The sequence below is a fragment of the Hippocampus guttulatus genome, chromosome 21 (genome assembly GCF_054856545.1).
Source record: "Hippocampus guttulatus isolate MCC_2025c chromosome 21, RoL_Hgut_1.0, whole genome shotgun sequence".
In the NCBI taxonomy this organism is placed as follows: domain Eukaryota; kingdom Metazoa; phylum Chordata; class Actinopteri; order Syngnathiformes; family Syngnathidae; genus Hippocampus; species Hippocampus guttulatus.
In genome coordinates, this window is record NC_141281.1 from 2,903,494 (window position 1) to 2,917,911 (window position 14,418).

The following is a 14,418-nucleotide window of genomic DNA, read 5'->3' on the forward strand; positions in this document are numbered from 1 at the left end:
GATGACGCTTTTATTCATCGGGGAGCTGGAAGATCAGAGCAATTTCACAGCCATGTTGTACTCTCTGAAATACATTGCGGCCGCAAACGGTCACACTGAAAAGAGAAATGACCAGGAAAGATGTACACAAACTCCAGCGTTTCATTTTCCAACTTTGCCGCCAGACCGTTCACGCCGACATTCACACCTAATTGGTATTCGTCAACCTCTGAAATCACTCGAAGGATCGCTATGCTCAAAAATCCCAAATATCGGCGCCACTTCATTCTAATATGTGCCGCGGTTGAAGCTAACATGGGTTGAGATGTGTTGATGGCAGCTCGATGACGAGTGACATCAAGCGTTCCCGTCATGTGGTGACCACGCGGTCAGTCAGAAGTGGCGGCGCCGTCGGGTCCGACGTCTGCTCCAATCGCAGAAGCATTGAAATGTTTTTCTTAGAAGCTGCAACGACAGGCGACGACAATAATAAAATTGTCATTGTCATCCAAAGTACTCCAAACCTTTTTGCTGAACACAATGAGGAAAATTTTACATGATTTTGTTTTTTTGTTTAAATTGGAGGTATTTACCACTTTCCAAAATTGTGTTTTTACAGTGTGCTCGAGTTATTGTCTGCAGCTCCAATGCATCCGGAAAAGTCACGCTTCTCCACACTCGCTTATTCGCTTGTCATGAACTGGGCCAATCCTTCAATCATTTTTGAGCTTCGAGTTACATTTGAACGTTGGAACAGGACCCTTTGACTGTTCCAATTTCAAAGTGTCTGGTCTTTGAAGCTGGTTATCTTCTCTCGGCACAGCTTCTGTTTTTAAAATTAATCCATTTATTAATAATGTCAGCGTTTTTTTTTTCTCTGCAATACGACAAGAAAGAAAAGTTCTCTTCCGTGTATCACTGACTAGACAGTTTTGTTGCAGGATTTTTTTTTTTATTGTGCGTCAAAGTACTTTTGGTCCTTTCACATATTTTAAACAAAGATATATATACTGTATATATATATATATATGTTTTTTTCCCCCTTTCTACATTTCAAGAGCAAAACGAAAAATCTACCCTTGGTGGCCGAGATGAGTCTGTGTGACACATTTTACTTATAAATTATAGCGAGAGAAAGTAATACGTATTGAGTTGGAATGGATCAGTGAGGCGGGACATTAGTTTTTTTGGCCTAGTTTCACACCAACTTGTTAAAAGCAATTGTCTGGACAATCTGTCACCCAGCTTGGAACCGCTTCTCCAATGAAGCCTGTGATACAAAAACACACACGCACACACACACCACTGACCACACATCCTCAAGCTAAACAAAGTGGAGAAAACTGCAAAGATAAAAGTGTTTGGGGAGCGAATTAACGTCGAGCTGTCCCCCCCATGTTCCCTTTACGCTGTCATAATCCAAACATCATAAACTAAAATCAAATAAGCGTCAATGCTCTTTTCTGCTTGATAGAAAAGGCCATTTCTATCCGACATACTTTGCCGGTCTTTACTTTAGCCTTGAACGAAAAACCCCACAGACAACAGATCCGCAGCGCAAATAAAGCCTCTTACAGAGTCTCCTTTAGCTGACAGGATCGGCTTTAACACTGTATTTGATTTTCAGGGTGCCCAAAGACAGCAGTGTGTGCCCCCTTCTCCTTAGTTGAGGGAGGGGGAAATATAGATATAGATATAGATCAATGCGATATTGTCAACTAAAAGCACTCAGCAATGATGGCCATGACTGAAGAGCTGACAGTATACTTTAACGGAACTTTTTTTTGGAGAGGGGGGGGGGGGGTATTGGCATGGTATTGGATCTTATGGAGCCCCAGACGTGACATTTGGGAGAAAGGAGCAAAAAAAAAAAAACCCCCTAAATAAAACAACAACTTTGAGTGCACACACTATTACTTTGCGCGCACGAAATAGAGCGTGCACATGAAGGAGTGCTGATCCCTAATTGCACAAGAGGGTAAACAAATCGAGCGCACACCTTCACGGACTCGCTCAAAAAAAAGTTAATGCATCTGACGTTTTTAGTTCAAGTAGTGATATGACGACAAAAAAGTTTTCATTTGGTATACCTCCCTTGATTTGCGTTTGTAGTACCGCGGATGTGTCTCATCTGTCGGTTCCCATTTGGAATTGCACAAGGCAGGGGGGGGGGGGGGGGGGGGGACACCATTGAGCGTTATGATCTTCAGAACAGCTCCTGAGAGCTGGATCGCATGAAGTTGCGCAAAGGCTATTCAAGCTTTGGGCTGGTTACGGCATATATAATTCACCAGCCGGTGCTGCGTCACTCTTCTACACGAACTGCGACGATTTGAGAGGCTACCACATTGGTAGACACACACACACTGGCGTGGACGCGGTGTAACGCATCCCTCCACACTCCATTACCTTTAGAGCCCAAGCAATGTGTTGGTCGTGTCCTCCCCCCTCCTTGTCGCTTCTGTAGTTAATGACTTCTGCCTAATGTCTCCATGGTGAGAGAAAATGAATGGCAGGTAACACTGCAGGCCACATCACGTTTCTGCCTCCCTCTGCGAAACTGCATTACACTACTGCCCGCAGTAATTATCTCTACACAGGGTAGAAATTCAATCTGTGCCCGTGTTGGCGTGCGTGCAAATGTGCGTGTGTTGTGTGCATGGATGCATCTGTGTGTGTTTGCACAGGAAGTGATTATATTAATCCAAGTCTGTACCATGCAATATTTGTCTATTAGCTTTAGCTACACTGTACACAGTAAGCGATTCTCTTTATTCAAGGAAATACTGGAGCATCATATTTACCAGAAGGCGACGGTCGCGTCAGTGCGCTTATCGACTTTAATGAAGATACGTACATACTTTTAATGTTGACTAGCCTGTAAGCTTAGCTCTCGATATTTTCGAATAAACTTGCGCGACACCGACCCCGGCACGCTTGCCGCAAATGCTTCCTGCAGCTGAGGCTGGATTTGACTTCGGGCTTCGAGAAAGCTGTTGTCTTGAAAACAACAGACACTGAGCAGTTCGCAGACACTTGTGTCAACAGAGGTACTGAGTTCCTGTGCCTTCGTGCGAAGCTCTTCAAGTGCGCATTATTTCTGAACAACATCCAGGTTCATATGTGGGGGAAAATGGGGTAGCGATTGGCGCTTCCAGATGAAAGAGCAAATTTGGCAGAATGGATTGAAAAGAAGGGCTGGGACAAGTTACCCGGAAGTGGTCATTATAGAATAAATGATAAGAAGTTCAATTCTGCTGGCTTGCAGCCGACAAATGATCATTTCATCAGAGAGGAGCCGGAGGGAGAATAGTCCGCGGTACTGTTGATAACCCGATCGCCGCAGGGTCGAGAACGCCGAATGTCGATTGACTACCGAGTGCGAAACTTGAACAGAATGTGCGAGCGCTGCCTGGAGGTGGGAGGTAATGCTCCTGTCGCATCCCTTATATTGGTTGTCAGCACTGCGGTGACATGGAGGAGCATCAAAAAGTTGATTGCTGTCGACTGCGGCGTAAGACCAGTGCAGGGGCCATCAACGGGGGTGGGGGGAGTCTAGCCTTGGAATGCCGGGGGGCTTGGACAAGATCTCGATCCCCGGTGAGAAAAGGCTAGATTTGACAGCTGGTATAAATCTCTCTCTCGTCATCTTTGTGGCAAAGTCGGGTTGCTGGTGCTCCCACTCGAATCTCAACAGAGAGGGACTAGGATCGGGAATGGTGACTTTCAATCCAGCCTACATTGCACCGGTGTCTTAGGCAGGCTTTGATAACGGCGCAATTCTCATTTCCAGTACGGTTTCCCCGCCCCCCCTGTTCCGCATTAAAATGTAAATGTGGAAATGAAAGCCCTCCAAAGGAGTTTTGATGCCGTTCTCAGGTGATTTAAGGTCCATTGAATCCTTGCCTTGATTGACTTCATGATCCCCGTTTATTAGAACCTGTGTGTTGTGTCCTGTTCCTCAAAAAAGAGGCTTTGACCGTACACTAGAAACACCTTTCATTTTCAAAGTACTGGATACAGTACCACGGTTCCCTCAAGCGGTACCGAGCCGCAGCCCAGTTGCTACCGCACAGAGACACAGCAAGATCTTTTTGGGTGTTTGTTTTTTTTTGGCTGGGTATCAGTCAAATACTGATTATATGATCGAGATTCGTGATAGGACGTGACCGGCGGCGAGCCGCCAGCAGATTTCCGCGGCACAATTAGTTTGATGCAAATGGTCCGAAAACTGCATTTCACCATCAAATCGTATCTCCGCAAGAATGATGACACGCATCCACATCTGCGACTTCGCTCGACTAATCCCTTACTTGGTGGAAAGTGTCAAAGATAGCAAGGGAGCGCCCGCCGCATGTCAACTTTTAGCTTTTATCTCTTCCAATTCCCTCTCGGACTTTTTCTTCCTACTTTATAATATCCTTCCATATCCGAGGAGGAGGGATTGCTGCTGCCTCAGCAGCAGGCGGACAAAAGCAGCGAGAGACACGGCGCGAGAGTCAGGGGGCTTAATGTCTATGCCGGGATGACCCCATATTGTTCCAAAGCCACAAGAGACGATAAAAAAAAAGCGCCCATAGCGGAGGAGCCTTGGCTTAGCGCGTAATGCGTTATATGAATTTCTTATAAAAGTAGACCACCCGCGCCAAGCCCCCGCCTCCCTCCCGCCCGTTCACATCATATCTCACTTGTTCTCTCTAATTCCTCCATCCCTCCTCCTACGTGATCCTCTTTGCTTGAGGTTGCACAAGTCCTCAAATCGATTTCACGGTGGGATCGCGTGTTAAACGGAATATCGCATGCGCATCTTCTCGCGAGATAGAGCCAAAGGGCAACGGGAATGATTTTAGAGGTGCTTAGTACATGAAGTACACGATGTGTCAAAGTGTTGCAGGACACTAAACACAGTCGGTCATTGCTCATCATTGTAAATGCTAATTTGGCGTCATATTATTCTCGTCATTCCGTTTTTTTTTAAGTACGTGTCTCGCTCTGGATGTGGGCGGGGCTCGCACACGCGGTGTGACGTCACCACGCCATCACTCACTCTCAGCTCACATCATAAATGCATGTTTGAAAGCAATAAGAGAGGCCAATGGGGGGGGGGGGGGGGGCATACAAAATAAACTCCACAAAGGACCAAGTTTCGATCATGAAATTGACACGTGAAGTTGAACGTTTTCAAGAGGCTAAAAGCAGAACTGCGCTCTAAAAAAATAAAAATTAAAAAAAAGGTTAATTAATGAAGAGGCCTAAGAGGCTCACACAATAGCGGAGCAGAACAGAACTTTTTTTTTTTTTTTTACTGCTCGCTAATTAAATGTCAAGCGCAATCATTTCCCCGGAAAAAGCCAAGAAAAAAAAACAAACGTCTCAGTGCTGCACTGTGATAGAAATAGGGCTCGGCGGCTGGCCAGCTTACAATGTAACCGAAACAAAGAGCCGTTCAAAAAATAATCATCATAAATAATTGGGGTTTGAAAGCACACCTGAAGTGATAAAGCACATTTTCCTTTCAGTCCGGCAGACATGGATGGATGACGGGGTCGTGAAGGTGTCTGCGCTCCACAAGTCAACTACTTCATGACTCCATTCGGTTTTTGGGGTTGGTCAAATTGCGATTGGGTGGATTACACTGTGGAAGCCGGAACAGCTGCAAACGAGAGCTCAACCTCGCTGTGATATTTTCCGCTTTTTATAAGCTGCGCCGTGTTCTCACCAGCGTTTGTCTCAAAGTATCTCCATACGGACTTTCAGACTGGTCAAGTCGTGTCTGTTGTGCGTGTCGCACTACGGGTGCAAACGTAGAGTCTCACCGCCAATACGGGTGCACCCCCGAGCGTCAAGACTTAAGCGTTGGGTATCCCCTTCTCATTGGAAGCCTTTCCCACTAAGATGTGTTCCCGTGGAGGGCCAAGTATGATGCATATCAAAATGCTCTTGCCCGATTTGTTTGTTTGCCATTTCTGCCTTTTAAATCTCATAAATGTGTATCGAGCACCGGTTATCTCGTGTGCGCTCTCAATATGCCACCCATCTTTTATGAGGCAAGATATGAGAGTGAAGTATTTCATTGCTTGGGGACTCTTCTCAGTATATTTGGATATTTTTTTCCCTTCTTACACATGGTTGGAGTATGATATATGCACGGCACTGACAACAGCAATGCTTCATATTTGAAATCTTCCTTCATTGCTTATTGTTCTTGCCCCCCCCACACCCCCCTCCCCCCTTCCTTCGAGTGGATGTTATGAAATTCTATACTTTTTATTCTTCGAGCATTTCATTGATCGCTCCTCTTGAGGAACAATGACGCCATTACATCAAGTTTGGAGGAAGAAAAACAAAAACTCCAAACCTCAAGCAGAAATTCAAAAACGCAAGGAAATGATCATTAGGGACGATTTCGAGTGCTCCATGAACCTGCTGCGCATGTTTTTACCAATGTGCGAGGAAAGCGGAGTAGGGGAGAAAACCCGCGCAGGTACGGGGAGAACATGCAAAGTCCGCACAACAAGGCTGGAGAAGCCACAGGGGATGCAAACAATGAACGGTAATCGTGTCCGCTCGACAAAGAGCCCCCCCGAAGGCACATGTCGTGAATGCATCATTTTGTCAGCACGAAAGAGGCCAAATGATGAGACTTTTTAATCTATGTTCATCATCAGCTTTTTGACTGAACTACCTCATAAAAAAAAATGCTGACACGAAGCTGATGTGCCACCATCATTGAACAATAGGAATGGATGGAATAGATAGTCGAGTCAGGATGGGATTGGGGTGCCCCCCACCCTCTCCTGAATCTGAGCAGCACAGATAAATATGGAACTCAGCATTTAACAATTATTGCAAAGTGAAGTGATTGCATGAAAAAAAAAACAGGAAGCGCTGCTTCCTCTTTTCAATCAACCCTCAATATTTCTCATGAATATTCTCCATCCATCCAAAATAGTCAAACAAGCAGCAGGTGTATTGGCAAACCAAACAGTCATCAACTTTCCAACTCCAACTCATCACCTGGACTATTTTCTTGCATCATTGTCTTCCTAATTAGCCTACGTATATCAGCGGCATAAACAAAAAGCATCTGGCGCACCGCAGAGAAAATTCAAGCCTTTTTTTTTCTCCATGACTTTGTTATGTCTGCACAGCTCGGAGGCAAAATCATTGCGCAACTGCTGTCAAACATCTGGAATGAAGTCATTGCAAGGCAGCGCGCTGAAACACTTAGCGGCAGCTTGACAGGTTTCCGTGCCCTCTTTTGGATAACGGAGGAGGCGGCACGGCTCGGTGGTCGAGTGGTTGCCTCCCAACTCAGAGGTTGGGGGTTCAATCACCGGGTATTTCAACCTTGTTGAGGTGTCCTTGAGCAAGATACTGTTGCTCTTCTTGGCCCCGTATTTCAGCTATGGGATTTGAAGGACAGTTTGTACCATATAGCCGACATGCAGGTTTGGTGTTGAAATTGAAAAAGGACGTAAAGATAGAGACACGCTATCATTACTGCTAAGTGATGGGCATAAAATGTCAGCGAGGAGCAAGAGATCTGTTCTAATATCCGCAGGGGTAAACTTGGAGGGAAAAGGGGGAAGAAAAAAAAAAACATTCCTCCCAATGACTAATCCTGTCAGATGGAAATTTATTCATGGATGTATCTATAATGCATGCCTAAAGGATGAATGACTCCTTGTGCATTTGCACAGAGCACAAGTGTGTGTGTGTGTGTGTGTGTATTCCCCCACTTCCCGTACATGCAGTGTGTCAGGAAGCCCGAAGAACTGCTGATTGATGAGAGAGTTTGTTTTAACAAGCCCCCCCCCCCAGTGGATTCACCTTGAGAGGGATTTGGTTCCGCGCTTTGCGTGCCTTCGACTGCTGTCTCAACGTATCTGAGGCGTGCGCCATCACTACCGTGTGCCGTACGTGCATGTGTGTGCTCCTGCCGTCTGTTTACACGTGTGAAGATCATTTTGCTCAGTAGGGAGGTTCTTGGATAGCCGAGGGGAACGTGTGAGCGCGCATCAGCAAAGTGTCTCGATCTTATCCGTATTTGTTTTTGCGTGTTTGGCATTCATGCATTTGTATCATGTAATTCCACACTCGATGTCGAAAATATTGTGTCCGTTTCGATGACTCCTTATTACTTTTCAATGAAAACTGTTGTGACTGTTTGTTCCACCTTATTGTTTGAGTTGCTTTGCGGTTGCTGGCACTCGTTGATGCTTTGTCCTATCGTCTTGATATCTCACAGTACGTGAACTTGGATTATTCAATGACAGATTGTCGGTACGTCGAGCTTTCTACCGGAGCGTCAGCTCTTCCGTGTCTTCTGCATCCAGCCCTGCTCTCTGTAGTTACTTTGTGTTTTCATCGATAAAGACTTTTCCTTTTCAACTTGGCGTGGCATGTCTGCTCCTGGGTCCTAATTCCGCCCCTGTTTTACTTTACATAAGTTGAATTTATATTTATCTTTTTTTTTTTTAACACGATAATTTGTACTTCTATTTACACACACACACACACACACACAGACACACAGGAGCAGGAAAAAGTGCTTCCCTTTTTGGCCTGTAGATGTCCCTAAATCACAATGCCACCACTTTTCCCTTCAGTTGAGAAGCCTCCTTGTTTGTCGTCGTTGACTGTGGACATTGTATAGGCGGAAGTATCTCTAGCCTGTAAGTCTCGTTTTGTTTTCGGCCAAATCTTCTTTTCCTTTCGGCTTTTCCCCAAATAACAATAATATTCACATTTAAAACATGGTCTCATTTCGATTCCAGTGATATCTCAAATGTGGGTTTCATGTGAATGAATGCATTTTGAATAAAAGTTGACGTGTCGTCGTGCATGCGTGTGTCGTGTTATAACGCTGCAGTGCGCACCACTAGATTTGGGCAAAGTTCAAATTACTGGCCAAGCTGCCTGGTTAAAGGTTCATTTTTGCTTGTTCGAGCAGGCTCTTAACAGAGCAATATATATATATATTAAAAAAAAAATATATATATATATATATATATGTATATATATATATATGCGCGCGCGCGGAATTATTACGATTCACTTATGGGTGAGCGATAAGCAACAAAAGAACACAATCCATAATTTTGTCTTGTTTATAATCAATCAGTCGTCAAGTGCTCCCATTCACCAAGATCATGTTGGGTTTATCAGTTTGTCGGACTGAAAATTAAGAAACACTCTGGTGCAGTAATCAGTAACAAAAATCATTAATGATTGATAATGCTCAACTTTGTGTCATCTTTAAGTGTGGGGGAGAATAAAAACGACCGGTATATTGGGAACACTCGCCACACAGCTATTTCTTTGGCAGGTGGAGAAAGTTGGATTAAAAAAATTACTTCATGTGAGTATGATTATTTTTACACCAAAAATGGGTTGACAAGTATTACAGACCCAGACGTGTCAAACATATCTTGCTATTAAGATCGATTTCATTTTTGAGCCGAAGACTTGGTATGTTTTTCAGCATTCATGCTTGTAGTATTTTTACCCAAAGAATCATTGTTTATACTACATGCAACAAATGAATGTTCTCTTTTTTTTTTTCCTTGTTTGCCTAGATTTGATTCAAATTTCTTTTCATTTTACCTCAGTATTGCTCGTACTCGGTCGGTATTAATCAGTGTCAACTTAATTTCCCTCACAAAAGGCAAGAAGTCTCTAATCATGTGTATATTTGTATGCGGTGCATTTTGTCTGTCTTTTGAAAGCGCCATGGTAGATTTTTAAGCAAGACAAGTACATTCTGTCAATCATCGGAGATCTAAAGAAGCGTGAGAACATTTTGGACGTGATGCCGAAACATTTAGAACGATAACATGAATGTGGATTTGGGGTGAGACACTTGCATTTACTTATACGTCACGGTGAGAGAAGAAAGCACAAATATTGGGGATGAGGAGCATCGCGGCTATTAGGAGCAAATGGCTCAAAAGGGATCAGCATCTGTTGACCTATTGTTGGGACTTGTTTTGGATTTGGGGCAAGTGACCGAGTTAACCGAGTTAACCGAGACAATAGCATATTCAAGTTACCCCGTGGTAAATTGTAAACCCACTGTGACGTTTAGAACTTGATGTTGACTATTAGCTTGAGGAGGAGGAAGAGCCGCTCGCAGCGACGTGTGCGTGCATCGGGTGAAACGAGTCTGTCACCTTAATTGATTGAAATTGTGTTCTATTTGTGAATGTGCAGTGAGGTCCAACTGGGGAAAGGGGAACAAAAAGCCAGACTCCAGCTGTGCAACTGTGATGAAGTGTATTCAAACCTTGGGATATGAAAAAACCTCAGAGTGAGGAAACAAGCAAAAACGTTCTCAAAGATCTGTGCCCCTCTCTTCAGATCCCAGCGAGTTGCTCCCGCGGTGATGGATGAAGAGCTGTTGTCACCTCTGGAGTACCTGCTGCCCTCAGGTGCTTCCTTTCAAACCTCCGTCCTGTCAGTGCGAAACACACACATGCGCAGCGTCAATAAAATCGCATTGGAAAGCAGCCATGGTTTTTATTGACGCTTTTTGTCTTGACCATAACTGGAATCCTTCTTTGCTGCCATCGCCTGAATGACTTTTGACACGTCCTGCAATGTTGCGTTGACTTCAAAATGGCAGCACAACTTAGTCCCAAATGCTGCAAGGATCCACTTGAACTAAAACCACGTAAAGGTATTCAATAGGAAAATAACACCCATTAAACGATTTTCCCAATGACTCGCTTTTTGACCCAAAATGCACCAACATTAAAAATGCATGGAAAATGATTTATAAAGGCAAACACAAATGTGGAAGATAAATGGAATACAGTGCAACGGCGAGAGCTCCCGCTGTAATCTTTGGCCCATTAATGCTATTGGAGTCGTTGCAGTTTTACTTTGTCAAGGATGCAGACTTTCCCGTGAGTCCGTTGCTCCCCTGCAGATAGAAAAATGGCAATTGCAAATTAGGAGCTGGGAGATCTGCATTCGCAGTGGAGCAAAAGGGGAGAAAAAGACGAGTTTTTGTTTCGTTGAGAACACGTGGAAAAAGAATTGCTTATATCAACTCTACTTTAGGGAGTTTGTACTTGTTTAAATCGACAATACTGTCCAAATATCACAAACATCAGAGTTCTGCTCAAACATGGCTAACGCTCCTTCATGCTGTCCTCTTTGTCTGACTGCAGGCAAACAGAGGATCGGTTTGATCATCCTGAACCAGCCTTTGGATAAGGACTATCTTGACATACTGTGGAGTAAAGGTATCAACCCATTTCGGTTGTTCTCATGTAATTTGCGTCCTTTTCACTCATTTGTGCCAGTCTTGTGGAAAGTGGTTGTGGACCAAATACAAAGGGGGGGGGGCGAGTTGATATAAGCATGGGTTGGGAAATATCCCCTCGATCCCCAGTTGCTATTACCTGAATATTGCCCGGGTCATAATGACGATCACGGGTTGATAAAGTTGGAAAAAGCGGCGTGCGCAGCTCAGAGACCCCCCCTTCGCAGGCACGTCATCCTCCCTTCACTTCCTGGTCTAAATCTCACTCACGCTACGTGTTCTCACGGGATTATAGCCAGCACTACTCTTAAAGAAACAGTGCTACATTTGTTAAACAAGTTCTATTCACTACCGAAGTTCAAGTATGGTTCACCTGGTTCCATTTATACATCTGCGTCTCGTCGACTGCAACAATTATCATATTCAAAAGAGTGCTAATTGGATACAACATGAAGTCCCCTGGCACAGGCTGAATATTCAGCATGACTGCCCTGCCACCTTCCAATTGCAAATCTGAAAAATTTCCGAGCCGTAAGCACAGTTAAGGTCAAAATCATGATCACATATTATCACTGACTTACATGAATTCATACCTCTTATGAATGTGTTTAAACAACCCATGCCAATCCTTTTTTTAAAATTTGTTTTAATCATTCTTTGAGCTTCAAGTATTTTGCAAGGTCTTCAGGCAGCCCCCTGTGCACAATGCACGAACTGGAATGTGAATATGTTCAGACGGGTTACAGCTATTGGTTGTTGTGCACCTCTCTGCTAGTGTGTGCCATGATCAAAAAATAAATGACTAGCCAGACCTCGGCATTCAGACCAAAGACTGAACGTTTGGCAAACCCACCGCGCTTTGCATCTTTAAAACTCGTTTTTTTTCTTTGGCTCTTTTTGACTCAGCACGAGACTTGGTTTTAGTTTCACTGTTTTTGTGCTTTCTACCGTCTTTGTTATTAATTGATGGTTTGTCGTCGTGTGATTTATTTTTGCGCCATCTACAGCACTTTGTGTACAGCTGTGGCTGTTTTCCAAGTGCTCTGTAGATGCAGCTGAGTTGAATTTGCAACTAAGCTTTCACTTATGGATATTACGGATGGTTGATTGTGGGAAAGAAAAAAAAACAGTCACATTTCTGCCCTGGAAGCATGATGAATTCAGTCTCATCTTAACGACTTGCCAATTGGTGCGCAGCTCATATGCATACTTGCGTGTTAGCAGCTTACTGAATGTAGCCATGCGCAAGCGCCAGTTCTGCTGGAGGCATTTGGATCACGAGGAAAAACTTTGACCTTGCTGCAGTCTCAAACATTGCAGCACCCCGGAGATCTGAAACTTCTCTGGAAAAGGCTCCACATTTGTTTTGCTGTGTGCTTTATAAATAATCCAAGGCACTTTATCAGAGTAAATGACAAACAAAACCCGGCACGGTACTGCACACACTTGCTCATTCTTTAGTGGGGGGAGCATTTTAGGGAAGAGAAAATGAAGCTGCAGGCTCTGTTTTGTTCATGTTGCACGACCTGACTAAAAAGAGAAACTAAGTAGACCTCTCGTCGCAATTCTGGCAATACACAGATCCAAAATACTGTATCTATTTTATTGTAGATTATTGGCACGTCACGCTTGCTCAGTGGAACTCAACATGTGAGCAGAACAGTCCACTGGAAGAAAAAAAAAATCTGCCCGTCACATCGGATCAAACTTTGTATACCATCAGGACCACTGTGAGATAGGTTCGACCCATCAAACGCGCGATGTTGGGATGTGACAAGTTTGAAAATTTCTTCTGGCAAAGATAAGACATCATTTCAAATCCAGTTTGAGGGAAAGGTTGGGCTAAGATTTTTGAAGTGCCGCAAGCAATGATGACGAAGACGCTTTTCTTATCAGTTTTGCTCCTGGCTCATGGGAGCATAAGATGGTCTGATGAGATGACTGCGATGCCGCGATCTCTTGCAGCTTGAAAGCGAAATCTTTTCACGCGATACGCCATGTATTTTTAATGGTGTTTATGGGCTAAACAGATGCTAGCGTGTTTGTGAGTGTGTGTGTGTGTGTGTGACCGACATGGCGGCACCGCAGCCAGGTCTCCACCTCCGGCGACCCGATGAAACGCACGCACTCACACAGGCACGTTGAGTCAACTTCAGCCTTGTGATGTGCTGCCCCCTGGGCTCCCCTCATCACCTCTGGGAGAGGTTGAGCAGCAGGGTGCCCAAAAAGCTACTGGAAGGTAGAGTGCAGAATACCGATCAAAGGGGAACCTTTGGACAGGTGCGATGTTGTCAAGTGGAACCAAGCTGCTCATCTTCCTCGCGCACATCTGGTCTATCACTCACCCATCGACTCGCTTGCACGCAGACGCGGCGCAGCAACTTCATGAGAACAATCAGGGCGGGTGACGACGCTCTGTGTCGGATCAAAATTGTGCATGCGTTGACCCCAACGGGGTCCGCGGCATCATTTGTCGATGTGGAAGAGCTTGTTGTGACAAAACGTGACTGCTTACGTCGAAGTTCACTCAAAAGCACCTGCGCGATTAATAATGATAATAAAAAGAATAGCAGCCCTGTCGAATGATAATGAGCAATTGCGAACCGACGTAAATGCGCTCCTACTTCCAGACAGACATGGCCACGGACAAAGAAAAGGTCTGACATGAAGCAGACAGACGTGCAAGCATTCACTCTCCTTTCGGCGCACACTACAGCGACTTTGAAGTAGTTCCCTTCTGTGCGCCCTAACAGCCCCGAACATAAAAGGGCTCTTCAAAAAAATGGTCTGCCTGTTCCATTGGAATTGAATAGGAGCCATGAAAGAGAATACATTTGCAAATAGTTTGCATCTTAAACAGAGGGACTGCATATCATTCATTAAAAAAAAAAAAAAAAAAACAGCAAACATCCTCATTTGTCTGCCCAGAACCAGAACAGGTAAGAACTCCCTCATGTTGAAATATGTTGCAAGTGAGCAATAAAGGTGAAATGCGCCCCACCCCCCTTTGTAAATATATTTGACTTCATAAAGTCAACTTGCCTAACCAGCAAGAGAACGAACACGCCCACTCTGTTTTGACATCAAGGTCAACAATGGAAGCCTCAAGTAGGATTTCAATTCTCACAGTAGTTTATTGGCTTCACTAATTAATGGATGGATGCATC

At 44.4% G+C, this 14,418-nt stretch overlaps 1 protein-coding gene and 1 long non-coding RNA gene across 4 annotated transcripts in view; one reads left to right on the forward strand and one right to left on the reverse strand.

The window, feature by feature from the left end:
* LOC147186717 (uncharacterized) lies at nt 1–11,592 on the reverse strand. 2 transcript variants are annotated; one of them, XR_015098946.1, is made up of 3 exons: nt 11,391–11,592; nt 10,268–10,906; nt 1–444 (listed from the first exon to the last, which is right to left on the reverse strand). It is a non-coding gene; the product is annotated as an uncharacterized LOC147186717 (long non-coding RNA). The 2 variants fall into 2 exon arrangements; XR_015098945.1 differs by lacking the exon at nt 1–444 and having other exon boundaries at nt 10,241–10,906.
* The window catches only part of tpk1 (thiamin pyrophosphokinase 1), a 19,757-nt gene continuing 13,969 nt past the window's right edge, over nt 8,631–14,418 (forward strand). Inside the window, exons 1-3 of one of the 2 annotated variants that reach the window (XM_086101391.1) lie at nt 8,631–8,657; nt 10,342–10,412; nt 11,157–11,231. In XM_086101391.1, the coding sequence (XP_085957517.1) occupies nt 10,367–10,412; nt 11,157–11,231 (121 nt within the window). In that variant the 5' untranslated portion in view covers nt 8,631–8,657; nt 10,342–10,366. Of the gene's footprint in view, nt 8,658–9,266; nt 9,344–10,341; nt 10,413–11,156; nt 11,232–14,418 lie in introns of those variants that run through there. The other variant, XM_086101390.1, reaches the window with a different exon arrangement.